At 39.4% G+C, this 19306-nt stretch overlaps 1 protein-coding gene across 9 annotated transcripts in view; it reads left to right on the top strand.

The window, feature by feature from the left end:
- Window positions 1-19306, top strand: part of Spidr (scaffold protein involved in DNA repair) — a 419506-nt gene that overhangs the window by 370647 nt on the left and 29553 nt on the right. For all 9 annotated transcript variants that reach the window (XR_002391231.2, XM_087182055.1, XM_021249026.2 and 6 more), the window contains one exon: window positions 18317-18404. Coding sequence is in view for 8 of the 9 variants with exons in the window: in XM_087182055.1 (XP_087038181.1) it covers window positions 18317-18404 (88 nt within the window). In the remaining variant the exon portion in view is untranslated. The remainder of the gene's footprint in view (window positions 1-18316; window positions 18405-19306) is intronic.

Here is a 19306-nt window from a genome sequence, read left to right as displayed (position 1 = left end):
ACAACTAAAGACACTCATGGAAGAGAACTTCCAGAACTGCTTTAGAAAGTGGCAAGAATGATGAAACAACAGAGAATATTTTGAGGGCAGTTAATGGCATTGTGTCTTACAGTAATAATTCTTAAAATTTAAATATTGATTTTTTTCTATCATACCTCACATGTAGCAAGACCCTGTCTCAAAAAAAAATGGTTAATAAATGGTGAAATCTGAACCAAAACAAACTTTTTTTTGGTACTGGGGATCGAACTCAGGTCCTTGTGCTTTTGAGGCACCAAAACAAACTTTTTAAAAAGTCAGGTCATAACAAACAAATGTTTTAGTAGTATTCTCAAAAGTGCCTTTGCTTTTCCTCCCTCCCTCTTCACTACCTACCCCCACATAAGCAAGGGACAAAGTAGAATCAAGTAAGTTCTGGATTACTTGACTTTGTGGGCCAAGTTTATACAAAGGGACTTTCTGGTTAAAAAAACAAATTTCCAGGAGTGTTCCTGGTCACTGAGGGGAAGCAGCTGTGATTCAGCACCAATTCAGAGTCCTGGCCCAGAACTGTTCTATCTGGGTACACACATCTGGCCTTACGTTTGCTGTTTGATTGATATTAATCCCATCACTAGTCAATCAGGATAAGTAACATCTACTACCCAAAGTTGTTACAATTTTATGAGATCATGTGCATAGTGTCTTTTTTCCTCCTTTCAAAGGGATTAAAAGTAGAAATCTAGACGGCATTGATCCAAGACTTTGTTGTCATGTTTTTACAAACAAAATGGGAAAATAAAGACAAGAGTAATTTAGAAAAATGATTAAGTTTGGAAGTGTTCTAATTTTTCCAAGGAAGAAAATATATCCAGTTGGAAATTTCTAGGCTTCATTAATTATCTGTTAATAATGGAAAAGAACGGATAATGAAGCCAGTGGAATTAAACATACAGAAAGATTTAATTAAAATGGGGATAAAAGAAACTAGGAAGACCAGTTGAACAAACACATTATAAACAACACCTATTCCTCTAGGTTTATCATTTAAGTAGTTAATTTACTTTGCAGCACAAAAAGTTTAGTGATCAGTAAATTAGCTAGGCATGGTGGCACATGCTTGTAATCCCAGCACTTGGAAGACTGAGGCAGTCTAAATTCCATAGTGAAACCTTGTCTGAAACAAAACAAAAGAGAGAGATAGATCGGTAAACTAACAGGTTCTTTTTTTTTTCTTTTTGGTACTGGGGATCAAAGTCAGGTCCCTGTGCTTGTGAGGCAGGTGGTAGCAGGTTCTTTTTAAATTTGCATTCAATCCTTCTCTTAGAAACCCTAACCCCCGTGGCACACCCCCATACTTTTCTCCACAAAAATCACAATTATCTATCAGCAGGAGGTCAGTAGTTTTTAAACTTGATATTTTAAAAATAATCTAAAGAGGAAGCTCAATATTACAACATTGCGTGTGGAGTTATATGTTCTGTTTGAAACTGGGAGGTAGATAGGTCAGGCCATCATAGCCTCCCACCCAGATCCTTAGGACTCTAGTAACATACTTTGAAAGCAACTATTGGGCCGGGGATTTAGCTCAGTGGTTTTGCCGCCTGCTGCGCAAGCGCGAGGGCCCTAGTTTGATCCCTTGTACCAAAAAAAGAAAGAAAGAAAGCAACTATTGAGAATTAATTGCTCATCTAAACATTGCACATATTCAATATAGTCCTCTCCTCCCCTCCCCCCATGCCTGTCGTTATCATGGGGACACTGGCTAGCAATATGATTCAGAAGCAGACTGTTGTACTTTTTTGTTAATATCAAATATGAATTTGTTTTCATTTTTGTGATACTGGAGATTGAACCCAGGGCTTTCACACTGAACTCTCCAGCCCTTTTCTCAAATTTTGAAACAAGATCTTGCTTTGTTGCCCACACTGGTCTCAAAATTGAGATCCTCTTGCTTCAGCTTCCCATAGTGCTGTGATTATAGGCATGCACTACCATGCCCCACCAAATATTTATTTTAAATATTCTTTAACTAGCTTTCTTCTCAAATTTGGAGATTCTTATGTGTTTTTATTTTAGATAAAATACTCTTAAATCTGTATAATTTGCCAATAGACTATCTCTGTTATTAGTATGGGCTGCTGAAAGTTGAAACAGATTTTGAGTATCATTATAGTCACTTTTTTACCTAAACCTCATACTGTCTGGAAAATTAAGTAATGGTATTTATTTTTTAGATAAAGACCTTAACTCACCGATGTTAAGTAATTTGGTTATATTTTGTAAGCTGGGCCTCAGCCCAGGTCCATCAAACTCCAAAGCCTGTGTTTTTAATACAACAGCTGACATTTAATTACTTCCAGTTTTAGAAGAATTCATTTCTGTAAATTTCCAATTTGTTTTATATTTACAATCCCTGGCCCACAAAAAATGAATCTGATTATTCTTGTCAGTTGATGTTGATGTTTAGGTCCTTGGTGTTTTCCATTGTTTGGAGTTTTGTTGTTGTTCTGTTATTGAGTCTCACTGTGTAGTCCAGGCTGGTCTTGAGCTTACTATGTGACCCAGGTTGACTTCAAACTCTCAATTCTGCTTCAGCCTCCCAAGTTCTGGGATTACAGGTGTGTGGGCCAAAACACCTGGCTGTTTTCTATCATTTCTGCTAAATAGTAATAAGCAATCTATACTCACATTGTTCTGAGTAAGCAGGAAAAGTATCAGATCTATAGTAAATAAACTGTAGGCTTTTGGTTTAGTTAGGTATTTTTTTCAGTTTATTTAAATCCATATTGAAAATATGAGTTAAGAACAGTGGTGTTAACAAATAATAAATATAATATAAATAATAAAGCATACCCATTAAGTTGCCACCAAATTCAAGGGAAAAAACTGTGGCCAGTGTCCAAAAGTCACCCACTATATGTCCCTCCTGGGACCTCCCACTCTCCCCACCCCATCCTAGAGATCTTTGCAATCCTTAGAGTTCTTCCATGTGTTTCTATAGTTTCACCACTTTGTGCATGTCCTTAAAAATATGTTTAGGTTTGCCTGTTTTTCTTTAGAGATGACATCATATGTGTTCATGCTTTGCTTTTCACCTACAGAAATGCCTCTGGCTGGCTGTACACAAGAGAACCCCAGCCATGGGGGCTGCTTATCTCTGTGTGAGTGTGTATGTGGTATTGATATTTATTTTACTAAACTTTGTGGGGTTCATCCATCTACCGCAGGTGGCCCTGGCTCATTCATTTTCGTTTTATACCTGACCACAATCTGTTTATCCATGCAATTGTTCTAGGCATTTATGGCCACTACTACCATTACACGAGTCCCTGTGTGTTCCTCAGGGCACAGGTGCGATGTGGTGGAGAGGGATCTTCACCCTTAATGCCGGATACTCTTACCAGATGGTAGTCTAGTCACTGTGCCTGTTAGCATTTCAGAAGGCTCCTGCTGATCTACTTTCCATTAGTTGGTATACTTAGATTCTTATTTCTTCAGGGCTTTTTTTTGGGCTTTGCATTTTTTTCAGTCTCTAATAAAGTTTCATTGTGGCTTAAGTTGCAGTTCCTGATTCTAAAGAAGCCAAGAAACTTTTGCTGTATGTTGGCCATTTATATTCCCTCTTTGGTGAAATCTGTTCAAGTCTTTTGCTTATTTTTCTTTCGGTATATTGAGCTTTATATATTCTTTATTTTGACTACCATTTTTATTAGTACATGTTTGCAGTACATAATGATTACATTCATTGTGAGGAATTGGTACGTATATATAACACATCTCAATTCTTTTTTTTCCCCTTCCCCTCCACTCCTTCCTTTTTTTGTGAGCTTCAGATTCATGTATTTATAAGTCCACACACAGTTAATTATCATACACACAGATTAGCAACTGACTAACAAGCCAAAAAACATATAAGGCAATTATACTAAATCAAGGTACACTTTTTTTTTTGGTACTGGGGATCAAACTTGGTACTGGGGATCAAACTCGGGACTTTGCACTTGTGAGGCAGGCGGCGGAGCTAAATCCCCAGCCCTAGGTACACTCTTAGATACATTGTCCATGCTGGATTATAGTAACTTTTTTCTTTCTCTCTTTTCCTATTGTTTCTTTTATTTTATACCTTATTTATATATGTAGTTTTTATATAAAAGCTTTATATATTCTGAATATGAATCCTTTATTCCTTATGTAGGAATTATATATTATAAGTGGCTTGTCTTTTTGTTCTCTTAGCAGAAGAACCAATTTATCAAATTCACTAATGTTTTCCTTTATGATTAATACTTTCTTTTTATACTTGTTTAAGAAATCTTTGCCAAAAAAAAAAAAAAGAAAGAAATCTTTGCATACCTTGAGGTCATGAATGTTGTTTTTCTTTGGAAAAGCATTCCCACAGTGGAACATGTTTTCGTGACCCATAGGCAGAAATGTCATAAGTAGTCTTTGAAATGACTGGCTGAATCCACAGCTCTCCTATGTGGGGTCCTGGTTAGCTACCAGTTTGGAGAAAGGCTGTGTCTCCTTTCCTTATACCAAATAACCCACTCATAGGTCAAGTGAGTCACTCTTGCCCCAAGGAAACAGTGAAGTGCAAAAGAAGTCAAGTGGGGAGCCACACACAATGGTCCACACCTATAATCCTATCTACTCAGGAGGTTTAGACAGGAGAATCACAAGACCACAAATTTGAGGCCAGCCTGGGAAGCTTAACAAGACCCTGTCTCAAATTTTTTGTTGTTGTTTTTTGTTTGTTAGTTTTTTGAGACAGGATCTTGCTATATAGTTCAGGCTGGCCTTAAACTCACAAAGTAGACTAGACAGGCCTCAAGTTCTCAGCAATCCTCTTGCCTCAGCCTCCAGAATACTGAGATTACAGGCAAATGCCACCACTGTCAGCTTCAAAATTAAATTAAATTTTAAAAAGAAGTCAAGTGGATGTTTAAAATAATAAGACCTGAGTCAGGGTTGTAGCTCAGCAGCATCACACCTGCCTGGCAAGCACAAGGTCCTGAGTTCAATCCCTGGTACTGGAGAAAATAAATAAATAAATAAATAGACAAACAAATAATAAGACCTACTATGTACAATTTATATTATATGTGATCCTCAAAATAAGCTCTCAGAGCAGGTATTATTTTATCCATTTCAGAGATGAAGATCTTAGAGCTCATTTAGAGTAAATATTTTACCCTACACTCTATAACTAGAAAGTGAGAAGCTAAGATTAAAACCTGCTTTGGAGTGGCTCTAAAGTAAATTCACCTCTATTATGGCAGCCTGAAGCATAGTTTAGCTTGATTGCACTGAGTACAACGGGGTTACAGGTAGTGGGGATGGAGGAGCGCAGGCCAAGACTTGACTGTGAGATAAGCCACCACTCACTCCTTCCCTTTTGTTACTCTCCATCATGGAGGTGGGAGATAGGAGGCATGAGAACTCTGATGAGGCTTCCTCAGAAACACCAGCTTCAGGCTGGATGTGCATGTCACTTCCCACCCAGAGGTCAGGTAGGAAAGGTTCTAGGCTACTTCCTCTCATTTCCTTGAGGCTATGCACAGAGCAGTGCAGTGTGGTTATTAAGTTGGGGCTAGGGATCTAGTTCAGTGATAAGAGCACATAACCTAACATGGGCAAGGTCTCAGCATCAATAAATTAATTAATTCATTTAGATTAGTAAAGCTACTTAGTGAAGGGTATTTTGTTGTTTTCCTCTTTATTATTTGATATACCTATGTAAATCATTTCAGTAGGGCTCACAGTTTTCATCTTTGAAAGAATATATGAAAGGAGGCTACTTGCTATGTGGATTTATGATAATGAATTGTAAGAAGGCAAGTTTTTTTCAAGTATCAGAACACATACATAATAATGTTTTGGTAAAACATATGTGTCTATCAAGAGATAGAGGCTGACAGATTTGTGTGGAAGTATGGGCATCCTTGGTTCCAGTAAGTGGATCATGTGATACTTTTGAGATAGTGAGTATCACCTGGGACGTGAAAGAAGACCAAGGATCATGTACAGAGTTTCAGGCAACATGGCACAGGAATTCTTTATATCCTGTGCAGTTGAGTGTGTGCATGCACATGTGAGAGAGTTTTCCTGATGCGGTACAAAAGAAACGTGGAGAACTTGCTTTTTACAAAGTTATACTACTTGATAATTGTATATCCCAAATCTTGAGTCAAGAGTAGATATTAGAAAGAATATTTTTTATATAACTAGCAGATGTCCTTTAAAATGTGAAGTATCCCAGAGTTACAAATGTATCTTACATAATTTTATCAATGTAAGCACTTATTCAGAGGAATAGTGTAAAGTATGAATTTCCTATGTGTTTTAATTTCCTTTCTATTTTTCTCCAACAAACTTCAGCTTGAAAAATTCTTCTAGAATTATGTAAACTAGCTTTGGGAAATGTATAGTAATTCCTCACATCTATAAGGTATTCATAGGACACTGTGAAATCAAAAGCTTGATCTGGCTGCTGGCCTTGGGGATGGTCCAGGTACTAAGGTCAGGGCCCAGCAGATGATGTGTTCTCAGTTGCTGTCACCACCACCATCCCAGCATTATAACTAAACACTGCTTTACGGCGTATATTCCATCCATTTGCAATATCTTACAGTATCACAGTAGAAAGCTTAAATATTTAATATACCCATCCATCAGGACAGCCTGTTCTGGAAGCTGGCCACCTCTGTATAGATGCTCAGGGAAACTCAAGGTAAAATGACATATTATCCTTCTAAACATAAGGTAGAATGACATATTATTCTAAACTGTGTTCTCCTTAGCACCCACAAAACTCTAGGCCTTGCAGGTGTGCAGGCTGTGTCCTCTGAAGAGCCCTGGGGTAGGGCTGGCCTGTCCACTACCACAGCTTCACACCAGTGGCTGGCTTAGTGGAGCTGGTGCCAGCAGCAGCTTCTGTGCCTTACTGGGGTGTGGGGACACATTTGTGGAAAGGTGTCCCATGGCTTGCCTATCTTGGCTTAGGAAAAGGAAGAGCAGCCATTGCAAATGAAGGGCATAGATAATCATCCCACTCTCTCCAGGCCTTTTTTTCGTCCTTTCCTTCAGCTCTCACACTACCCATGAGTCCTCTGTCAGCTTTCCAATGAAGATAACACCAGTACTATTTTATTGCAGAAGCCTCAACCCTTTGTTTTCTGGATGCTTTGAGATTAGTTTTGGTAGGGGCTGTTAGGAAAGGAAAGATAATGTGTCCAGCAAAAGCATTAATTAAGCAGAACAGAAAAAGATTTTAAGAATGGAAGAGTTTAAATTCAAGGTTGGATGTCTCTGTGCTGGAAACCTGTCTTAATGATACTGGTTTGTTTTTTTTTCTTTTGGCAGTGCTGGGGTTCAAACCCAGGGTCTTGCACATGCTAGGCAAGCACCCTACCACTGAGCTACAGCACCAGCACAATGATACTTTTTAAATAACAGATTAAGATGTAATTTAAATATCATAAAATTTACCACCTACTATGCAAAACTTTGGTTTTTAACATATTTACAAGGTTGGGCAACCATCACCATTGTCTAATTAGAGAACATCTTAATTGTATCAAAAAGAAACCTTGGGCCGGGGATTTAGCTCAGTTGTGCTGCCACCTGCCCCGCAAGCGCAAGCATCCGAGTTCGATCCCCAGTACCAAAAAAAAAAAGAAAAAAGAAATCTCATACCAATAAGCAGTCACTGTCTATTCTCCCCATTCCTTAGCAACGACTACTCTACTTTCTGTCGCTATGGATTTGCCTTTCTGGACATTTCATGGAAATGGAACTATATAATGTGTGACTTTTGTTTAGTGTCTTTCATGTTAGCACAATATTTTCAAGGTTCATCTATGATATAATGCATGTCGGAATTTCTTTCCATTTTGTGGCTGAATAGTACTTCATTTTATTGTTACATTTATCCATTCATCGGTCAGTAGACATTTGGGTTGTTACACAGTTTGATTATCATGACTAGTCCTGCTATGAACACACTAGGTTCTGTGTGAACATCAGTTGACAGTTCTCTTGGGTAGATACTTGGAAGTGTGACTACTAGATTACAGCCAAAATGTTTTCCAAAGTGACCACCCCATTTTATAGTCTCACCAAGCTAAGGATACATTTTAATCACTGCTAATTTTGTTGGGTCTGAAAGTTTCCATAGCCACTACCAATTTTTTCTTAGGCAAGGGGTTGCTGTGTAGGCTGACCTTGAATTCATGATCCTTCTGCCTCCTTCTCAGTGCCGGCACTGCAAGCAAGCACCACCACGCCTGGCACTCCTGTGAAATTGTTAATGACCTCTGGGCTGTGGTTCATGTCTATGTTGCATTTCAGTATCAAGGCAAAAATTTGTTTCATTCATTTACGGTTGTGTTTTGTTTGTATAAGAGTGACATAAAAAGAGATGAGCTATCTCCTAGAAGACATTTTTCTTTTTTAATTATCTTTCAACTGTATATCTTGCTACCGTAGGTACTAGATGAATTAAATGAACAAGTAGGATTAGTTGAAAGAAAAAGTACTAGAAGCCATGAATTTCTTCTAAAAGAAATCAGGGCTCATAAAAAGTTCTCAAACAGAGCCTCAAGGGACGCTTTTGATGCGTGACAGGTACCAGCACTGCTAAGACATCACATGTCTTCACCATGCGGTGCTGACAGATGGGGCCTGGAGAGGACGCCACCCTGCCAGTGCAGCCGCCAGCCTGGTGGTTTCCCTCCTGCTTGCCAGCAGGGTGTACTTCCTGGGTGTCAAGCTCTTCTAGACAGTCAACTGGCACCCAGCGCCTGTACTCGGGAGGCACACATTCTTGGGAGGACACAAAACAACCGAGAACCAAGCACACAAAGCAATGGGTTAGATGGTAACAGGTTTTAGGACAAGAGGGTGAGACGTGGTGTCGCTGCTCCAGACTAATGTCAGAGGGGACCTCTGCCTCTTCTCACCTCATCCTCACACGAAAGCCAGCAGCGCTTCCTGCAGGAATGGTTTCCTCAAGACGGCTTGGCCTCAGCTGCTCTCTTTGACACTCTTGTGACATCTGAGCTGGGACCCTAGGTGGTGCCCAGAGCTGCACTCAAGTGGGCCTCCTGGGCATGTGCTCAGGAACTCCCTCCCTGGCTGTAGGACTCTTCCTCAGAGTCCCCACGGGGCTTTCTCAACACAGCAGCGTGGCCTGTTCCTAAAAGCACCTTTTTCTTGTTGAGTATTGGGACACAGGAAAGAATGGACTTATAGGAAGTATTGCATCATTTACAAATAACTCGCATGCATTGACCTAATTTTACAATGGCTGGGAAGTTACCCTTGCAACAGAAAATAAATATTTATTGGGCACTAAAGGAAGGAAATTATTTCTTAGACCACATTGAGATGATATATTAAAATGCCGTCTGTGAGAAATACCTGAAGTTTTCTCTCCTGCTGGGCGGATGGGAGGCGCAACAGGGCATGTGGAGCGGCTGCTGTGTGAGGAAAGATACATACCCTGTGGCCTCACTGAGCAGGAGAGGGAGGGAGAGAGGGAGGACGGAGAAGAGCCATTCTTGAACAACACCAGGGTCTGAAGAACACTTCCACATTCTCTTCTCAGGATCCCATTACACTCATTTAATAATTTTGAGGGCCCAGAGAGGTTGTTGTTACTGTTTATTGGTTTGTTTTGTTTGTTTTTGGTACTGGGGATTGAACCCAGGGCCTTTGCACTGAGCTACATCCCCAGCCCTTTTTTAAAATTTTTTCAAATTTTGAGACAGGGTCTTGCTTTGCCTAGGCTGGACTCGAGCTTGTGATCCTCCTGCCTCAACCTCCCAGAGTGATGGGATTACTGATATGCACCACCATGCCCAGCCCAAACAGTTTTTTTTAAAAAGACAGATTATATTGATCAATATTTATGAATTAAATATTGTAATTGAAACTTTTTAAATGCGACATTTGTTAGTTCACCTAAAAGTCTTACAAATAAATCTGTTACATGGTGATATAAATGACATTTTTATGAAAAACAAGGAAAATTTTTTTGTGACAGGGTCTCGCTATGTAGTTCAGGCTGGCCTTGAACTCACTATGTAGCCCAGGCTGGCCTCGAACTGGCAATCCTCTTCCTGCCTCAGCCTCCTGACTGCTGGGATTATAGGTGTGAGCCACTGTGCCTGGCTTGGAAAAATCATGTGCTACCCCCCCTCCAACTGTTTTTTTTTTGGTACTGGTGACTGAACTCAGGATCTTGCGCTTGCAAGGCAAGCATGGTGCCACTGAGCTAAATCCTCGGCCCCCTCCCATCTTTATTGTATCTCTTTTGGGGGAGGAGGTCTCTCCAAGGACTGTTCCAGATGAAAATGTGTTCTTAAAAGGGGCCTCTTACATGTCAATAACTGTTCAGGTATAGTGGTAGCCTCGTGTTAGAGATTGTGGGAGAGAGAAACAGCCTTAAAGGGATCTCTAATCCACATCCTACAGTACTGCCAGTCATGGGAGCATGTGCCTGAAGAGAGCACTGCTTGTTGCCCTTGAGAACCTCACCCCAGATACAAGTACTGTGGAAGAATTGTGCATCCAAACTTTGGTCACTGGCTGTGTCTACTTTCTCCTTCGAAGTTAATTTTCAGACTTACCTACTTTTCCCACAGGAAAGTTCATCTGTAAGTAATTTTTCTTCTAACAGGCTATGATTTTGAGTGTAGCTGTAATAGCCTGTTGGCAGATAAATTATAGCACCTGTAAATCAGCTGAGGAAATTATCTTTTTATTTATTTTTTTCACAGCATTATATATGGGGGCTGAGCATGGTGGTCCCAGTACTCAGAAGGCTGAGACTGGAGGATTGTGAGTTGAGGCCAGCCTGGGGCTACATTGTGAGTTCAAGACCAGCCTGAGCTACACAACAAGACCTTGACTCAACAAAACAAAACAAAACAAAACATAGAAAATAAAACCTATTTCAAATTTCACATTCCAAGCCTTAGAAAATTATTAAAGTCTGAATCTCTCCGTAGTATTGTACAGTCTTCTTTTACTCACTGAAACAGCCAGTCCATTTGGTAAAACCAGACTATGGTTTCAAGCAATGGCACACAAAATGTTAAGTGGCAGGCTTGCTTTTTTGGTTTTCTCTAGAGATCTGTATCGGTTTGTACTTTCTGTCAGTCCTGGCCCAGCTCTTGAGTATAATTTCATCATTAGGGGTGTGTGTGTGTGTGTGTGTGTGTGTGTGTGTGTGTGTGTGTGTGAGAGAGAGAGACAGAGACAGAGACAGAGACAGAGACAGAGACAGAGAGGAAATCATTTTAGATGAATTTGAGGGAAGATTACAATGTGAATTTGACCTTTAAGTGGCATCCTTGTTTTGTTCATCCTGCATTTTGAGTGCCCTATCATCATCATCTCTTCTGTTGTATCCTCCACATGCTCTCTGTTATGTTCCCTGGCCTATATGTCCTCTTAGAGTTTGTTTCTCCTACCAGACCTGGCTTAATAGTGGAAATAAGTAGTGTTAGGTTCTGACAGAATTTTTTTTTTAAGTAAATGAGCAGACCAGCACAATAAGGCAAGAAAAGGCATACAGATCAGAAAGGAAGAAATAAAACTTCCCTTACTTAGAGATGACATTATGATCTATGTAGAAAGCCTTGCAAAATCTTTTTCTGCATGATGATTGAACTCAGAGCCTCACACATGCTAGGCAAGCACTCTACCACTGAGCTACATTCTCAGCCCTTTTCTTTTTTTATTTTGAGATAGGATCTCCCTGAGTTGCCCAGAATTTAAAATCCTCCTGCTTCATCTCCTGAGTACCTGGGATTATAGGCATGTACCACCATATCTGCCCCCAAAGAATCTTAAAATAAAAAAATAAAATAAAAAGCCCTTCTATAACTAATAAATGACTTTAGCAAAGTTGCAGAATACAAGATTTAAATTTAGTTTAAAATCATGTATGTTCACACAAAAAATTCAAAATACAATTTGTTTTGTTTTGTTTTGTTTTGTTGGTACCAGGGATCAAACTCAGGTCCCTTGCGCTAAAACCACTGAGCTAAATCCCCAGCCCAAAATACAATATTATTTACCTTGCTCAAAAAATGAAATATTTAAGTGTAAATCTACCAAAACACATAAAGAACTTGTATGATACAGACTACCCTGATTATAGGAATCAGACAAAATCTAAGTAAGTGGAGACATATGTGATGGTCATGGGTTGTAAGACACAACATTGTATAAAGATGCTAGTTCCCACCCAATGTAGCTGCACACACCTGTAATCCTAGCACTCTGGAATGCTGAGGTGGGAGGATTTTGAGTTTGAGACCAACTTGCTACATAGCAAGTTCAAGTCCAGCCTGGACTCCATAGCAAGACCCTGTGTCACACACACCCTATCTCCAAAACTAGAATACACACCTGATTCAATGGCTACTTGAATCCTAGAGAAAATTTATAGATACAGACAGGATTATTGCTTCTCAGCCTTTTGGCTAAGATCAAGTGTAGACAGGATTTATTAAATTTATGTGGAAATGCAAAGAAACAATAGATAAAAAACATGCATAACATGTGTGAGGCCCCAGGTTCAATCCCCAGTACAGAAAAAAAGAAGTGGAGGAGGAATAAGTGTACCTAATTTCAGAGTGCATTATAGAATTATGGAAATGAACAGTGTGCCCTTGGTAGAATGAGAGCTGTAGACCAATTGACAGAATAGAGAACCTGCAAACAGATTGATAGAAGTAGAGCCAAGCAATTTTTAACCAAGGTGCAAAAAAGCAGTTCAATGAAGGACGACTAGTCTCTTCAACAATTTCGTCAAGCCCTGACAAAAGAGTGAACCTCAACCTAAATTTCCCACCTTAAAATTAACTCAACATGGATCTGGCACTTAAGTATAAAACGTAAAGCTATAAAATTTTTAGGAGAAAACCTTTGGGACCAAGGATTAAGCGAAGAGTCCTTAGAGTAGACACCAAATGTACAATCTGTAGAAGGAAAAGTAGGTAAATTGGACTTCATCAAAATTAAAAACATGGCTGGGTGTGGTGGTGCACACCTTCATTCCAGCTGTTGGGAGGCTGAGGCAGGAGGATCACCACAAGTTTGAGGCCAGACTGGCCTATCTAGCAAGTTCAAATAGACTGGGTCTCAAAAAAAAAAATTTTTTTTTTTAAGTGTGTACTCTGAAAAAGATCCTGTTCAAAGAATAAAAAACAAGCCTGGACTGGGAATGTAGCTCAGTGGTACAGCATCTGCCTGATAAGCACAAGTCTTTGAGTTCAGTTCCTGGTACAAAAAAAAAAGCTAGACATGGTACAACCTGTAATCCCAGAATTCAGGAGACTGAGGCAGAAGGGTCATGAATTTGAGTTTGAGGCCAGCCTGGGCTATATAACAAGTTCAAGACCAGATTGGATTACATGGCAAGACCCTGTCAAAAAAAAAAAAAAAGATGGAGGAAGGGAGGGGAGAAAGAAGAAGAGGGAAAGGAAGAGTAAAGAGAGAGAATGAAAAGTAAGTTACAGGGAGAAAATATTTGCAGATTTTATGTCTAAAATATATAAATAAGGGCCAGGGATTTAGCTCAGTGGTTCTGGCGCCTGCCTTGCAAGCGCAAGGTCCCAAGTTCGATCCCCGGTACCGAAAAAATAAATAAATAAATAATAAAATATATAAATAACTCAACAATAAGCAAAGAAAACGCACGGAAACAAGGAGTCCAATTAAGAAGTGGACAAAAGACAAAAATGAAGAGACCATTCCAAAAGAAATATATGTGATGGTGTATACACAGTGACAGATAAGCAAGTAAGGAGAACTCACTGTCAGCAGTCCTTAGGAAAAAGAAAATCAAAACCCTGCTGAAAATACCCCTATGCTTCTATTAGGAAAATTAAAGTAAAGATTATGACTACACTAAATACTAGTAAGGTTTCAGAGAAACTGGATCACTCACACATTGCTGGTGGGGTTGTAAAATGGTGCAGCTACCCTGGAAAATAGTTTGGTGAGTTTTTTAAAAGAAACTCGCTCTGTGACCCAGCAATTATCCTACTGAGTATCTAGAAAAAAGGAAATCTATAGTCTCACAAAAACCATATACAATGTGTTCATAGCAGCAGTTTTTATAAAAGCTAAAATGTGGAAACAATTCAAATGTCCATCAACTGATGAATGGATGTATGTCATGGAATATTATTTAGCCATTAAAAGGAATGAAGTATTGATACATGCTGCAACATGGATGTACCTCAATAACATGGAAGGGAAAGAATCCAGTCACTAAAAAATGTGTAATTCCATTAATAAGAAATGTGGAGAATAGGCAAATTCATAAAGACAGAAAGTAGTTTTGTTGTTACCGGGCACTAGAAGGAGTTCAAGTGACCACTTGGTACAGAATTTGATGGTGGTGATAAAAACGTGTTGAAATTAGTTAGTAGCAATGGTTGCACAACTCTGTGAATACACTGAAAACTAGTGTATTGTACCTTAAGTATGTGAATTGTTTTGGTATATGAGTTATCTCAACTTTAAAAATTAGATTTATAGGGCCGGGGATTTAGCTCAGTGTTTCTGCCACCTGCTTCACATCGCAATGACCCAAGTTCAATCCCCGGTACCAACCCCCCCCCAAAAAAATTAGTTTATACTTATTGTTTTCCTATGGTACAGTAAAGAACTTGGGGTATTCATTCCTATTGCACCTTGCTTTTGTAATGAATTGTCAGCAATCTCTAAAGACACAAATCAAATCACTTGGTATTTATTTTTCATGGTAAATATAATTTTTATTACAGTACAATATACATGGCATAAAATTTACCATTTTAACCATTTGAAGTGTACAATTTGGTAGAGTTTTACTAGTGCATATATCCTTATAGCTTTCCATTTACAAAGTACTTGGTTTCTATAAATAGAATTAATGGCTTTAGAAACATTGCAGTTAACTGGGTGTGAGTTTAGGAAGGCTTGTGTGGTGAAACAGTTCCTGCTGTGCCCTGTGCCTCCTGCCCGAAGCAGCCATGTATCCTTCAGTCCTTGAGTTCAAGCTGTCTGCCTCAGCAGGGCACAGGGGCACTCCCCAGGCTAACGTGGATCCCTACCATTCATTCTGGCATAACAGTGTTAATTATCTTTTTTCCTGTGGTGCTAGGGATATCATTTTTCTCTACTTCAATTAAATACTTATTTTTAAAGGTTTTTTTGGTACCATGGATCGAACTCAGGACCTTATGCTTTGTGAGGCAGGTGCTGGCACCACTGAGCTAAATCCCTGGCCCTTAAAAGATATTTTTAATGAATACTTTTATTAACTTTTGAAGAAACAAGCTTAAGATAGCCATTCCTCTGCCAGACAGTTCCTGTGCTATATATACGTGTGTGTGTGTGTGTGTGTGTGTGTGTGTGTGTGTGTATGTTTTGTTTTGGTACCGGGGGATTGAACTCAGGACCTTGCACTTGCCAGACAGGCGCTGTGCTGCTGAGCTAAATCCCCAACCCTGGTGCTTAAATACATTTTAAATGCACAGATTTTTTTAAAGGATATGTATCTTCTGTAACAAAATGAATCATATGCAAAAATGAACAATTAGGAATGAATTATAGTGAGGAGAACATATATTTCGTGCTAAAAGTTCACTTTTTTTTTTTCTTGGTTTTTTGAGACAGGGCCTCACTATGTATTCCAGGCTAGCCTCGAACTTGCAGCGATCCTCCTGCCTCAGCCTCCCAAGTACTGGGATTGTAGGCATGCGCCACCACACCCTGCTCCTGAACCATGTCTATTTTTTTAAACAGCAGAAAAGCTGACTTTTATGATACTACATGTTTTATTAACACATAGCTATTATTATCTAAGAATCTAAATCAAAATATAAGTGTGTCACCTGTCCAACTTTAGCCAGTGGCATCCTTTAAATCAATACTCAAACATCACTGAATTCAAACAGAACTTTACTAAGGCTGTGTGTATAGAACAGTATTTCTCAAAGAGAATTCCAGGAGAATGCTATTCTTCAGGAGATAGTGATTATACCAAAAAGGGGTTCACAGTTTCAACCTGAAGAAAGTTTGGCTTAACAGGGTGTTATAAGTACCTTTATTCAGAACTTCCATATCCTCTAGCATTTTACATTCCTACCAGCAATGGACAAGAGCTCATCTAGCCAAGCCACATACCACACAGTAGACCTAACTGACTGCAGAATCCCATTTTTATGGATTAGACTCTGCAGGACACTTTTAGGCCAACTCCAAAAGTTTTGGGTAGGTGTTGAATACTCTGTCACTATGTGGAAAGGGGAGTGGTTTTTGTTGTTTGGAGTTTTTTGTTTTTGTTATGGTGGTAATGTTGGTGGTAGGAGTCATACTATAGATCAAATCCCATGCCTTGCACATGCAAGGCAACTAGTCTACCACTAAGTTACACTCCCAGCCCCTTGGTAATTTTTGAATCTTGTACAAAGAGAATCTTTTTGCACTCATTTTTTTATCACTGAATTATTGTTTGTTTTTTCATAAAATAACTCTGGTATTAAAATTTTGACTTAATGTTTTAGCAAAAACATTATAAGTTTATGGCTTTAACAATAATAATAGTAATAACCACAGCAATATTACATGGCTAATGCATCAGACATCTAGTCTGAGCATAGAAACCCTTGTAGGGTACCATATATCCTCATTTTACTTCTTGCAATAGCATTTTCTGTGTTACAGAAGGGAAGACACAGTGGCTAGGAATTCAGTGATTTTCTTAAAATCCCACAGTATGTAAAGGTAGAAGCCTATACAGTTCTCCCTCCCTATTTTCAAGGGGCTTGAGTAAAGATCAGAGCTTTCTTTGTCTTAGAAACAGATCATCTAAGGTGAAAATCAGGTAAATGAAATCATATAGTTTTTGGTTTTTTGGTTCAGCTATATTCTATTAGGTAATTTTCCTTATTATATAAATAAATATGTTTCTTACACTATCCCTGACTTACAATGGTTTAACTTAACATTTTTTGACATTTTGATGGTTCAAAAGCCATGTGTTGGGCCGGGGATTTAGCTCAATGGTTCCAGTGCCTGCCTCGCAAGCGCAAGGTCCTGAGTTCGATCCCTGGTACCAAAAAAGAAGAAAGAAAATCCAGAATCAAAAGCTATGTGTTTTCAGTAGTAACTATACTTTGAATTTTTATCTTTTCAAAGACCACAAATCAGCCTAGTGTAGTGGCACACACCTACAATCCCAGCATTGGAGAGGCTAAGGCAGTTGGGTTGAGAGTTCAAGGACAGCTTGGATAATTTAGTGAGACCATGTCTCAAACAAACAAACAAACAAAAGACTATAGCTCCCAGACAGCCATAGGATTACAAGAGGAAATAACTGATACTTTACAGTGTACTGTGTTGCTAAGCTACATTGTTCGATGTTTGGTAGGTTTGCATTTGAAACAGTATTTTCAATTTACAGTGGGTTTATCAGGACATAACCCTATTGTACATAAGTTGAGGAACATCTGCTTGTCTGTTTTGGAAAAAAATACAGAAAGTAGGCCTGGGGATTTAGCTCAGTGGTGCTGCCTCCTGCCTTGCAAGCGCAAGGTCCTGAGTTCGATCCCCGGTACAAAAAAAAAAGTAAGTATATAATCCAAAGGAAAAAATAAATATATCACCCCCAAGTCCTCCCCAGATAACCTCTAAAAATAGTTTTATATCTCAGTCTTCTTATTCTTTGGCTTACTATATATAGGTGTGCGGGCACACACGCGCACACACACACACACACACACACACAAAGGTATTTTAATTTGTTGCCTACTTTTCATTTAGCAAAGCATCAAAAACGTTTTTTGTTTTGTTTTGTTTTTTGGTACTGGGGATCGAACTCGGGTCCTTGAGCTTGCATAGCAGGTGGCGAAACCACTGAGCTAAATCCCCGGCCCAGAAACATGTTTTTGTAGGGCCAGGGATTTAGCTCAGTGGTTCCCGCGCCTGCCTCACAAGCGAAAGGTCCCAGGTTCGATCCCCGGTACCAAAAAAAACAAAAAAAAAATAACATGTTTTTGTGTCCCTAAGTACATTTTCTACATAACCATTTTGGTGATTAGATAATATTTCATTGCGCAGATGTATCATATTTTGTTTTCTTGTACAGTTGAGTTTACATATGCCTGGGTGCCATCTATCTTCTATTTAGCCATCAACTAAATCTACAATCTTGAATTGTAGATTCTTGGCCTTGGGTCTATTAACCATTCAACCAGCTTATTGAATGGACACTTAATAGGTGATATGAGATGGTGAATACCTTTGACAGTGTCTTTTCCTGTTCCAGGACACCAGGGCTCTTCAGTTTGCTTGACACTCTGTGGCCCCCAGTAATGCCTCTTAAAGGCTCTGGCTACAGTGAACCCTGCAAAGAGGTAAGCCCAGCACTGGAAAGCTCCCTGGCCAAGGGCTGCCCCAAGCCAATGCTCATATGGAAACCCATACAGTGCATGTCCCCACAGTGGCAGCAAGGAGCCCCCTGCAGCTAGTTCCTTTGCCTGTAGTAACATGTGAGTATGGCCAGGATTGGGTTTAGGATCTCCTAGTCTCATTAAGAGTACTACACACTATACTCTTTGAGTGATTTTATGGGGGTTTTTTGTTTGGTGGTGGTGGTGGTGGTTGTTGTTGTTGTTGTTGTCTTGGTAGTAGTAGGGATTGAACCCAGGACTTTTGCACTAATCTACACCTCCAGCCCTCTTTTTTGTTTTTGTTTTTAATTTTATTCAGAGACAAGGTCTCACTAAATTGCCCAGGCGAGCCTTGAACTTGCAATCCTGCCTCAGCCTCCGGACATGCAGAGATTACAGGCGTGAACCACCATGCCTGGCTTTATGATGAATTTTTAAACTGCCATTCCAAATGCCTTTGCAACAGTCAGGACCTTAGTCTCATGCCAAACCAGTCACAGTGTTCTCCCCCCTTCCAATCTCATAAATCAATACTCACTTACCAATGAGCCGACCAGAATAGCCAGGAATTTTCATTTTCCTGCCAAATCAAATTGTTTACTGTAGTGGCTCACAAGCAGCAAAACAGATTAAAAGATGTTCTCTTCTCCGTCTTGGGTCTTGTCCAGCAGGGTGGTTAGTGGCAGCTTTGGGAGCTACAGCCATAGCTCTGAAAATTGAAAGTAAGAGGCTGCCTTCTTTGTGTAGCTGAATTTTTAGTGAGTATATGTATGACCCTCACCTGAGCCAGACAGCATAATATTTATCAAAAATGCCCATTTGTAGGGGATTGGAATGTAGGTCAATGGTAGAGTACTTATCTAGCA

Source organism: Heterocephalus glaber, unplaced genomic scaffold (genome assembly GCF_053883595.1).
Source record: "Heterocephalus glaber isolate CG9 unplaced genomic scaffold, H.glaber_assembly_v1.0 deba00000281, whole genome shotgun sequence".
NCBI classification, from domain to species: Eukaryota; Metazoa; Chordata; class Mammalia; order Rodentia; family Bathyergidae; genus Heterocephalus; species Heterocephalus glaber.
Note: the sequence above shows the minus strand (reverse complement) of the source record. Positions and strands in the feature narration are given on the sequence as shown.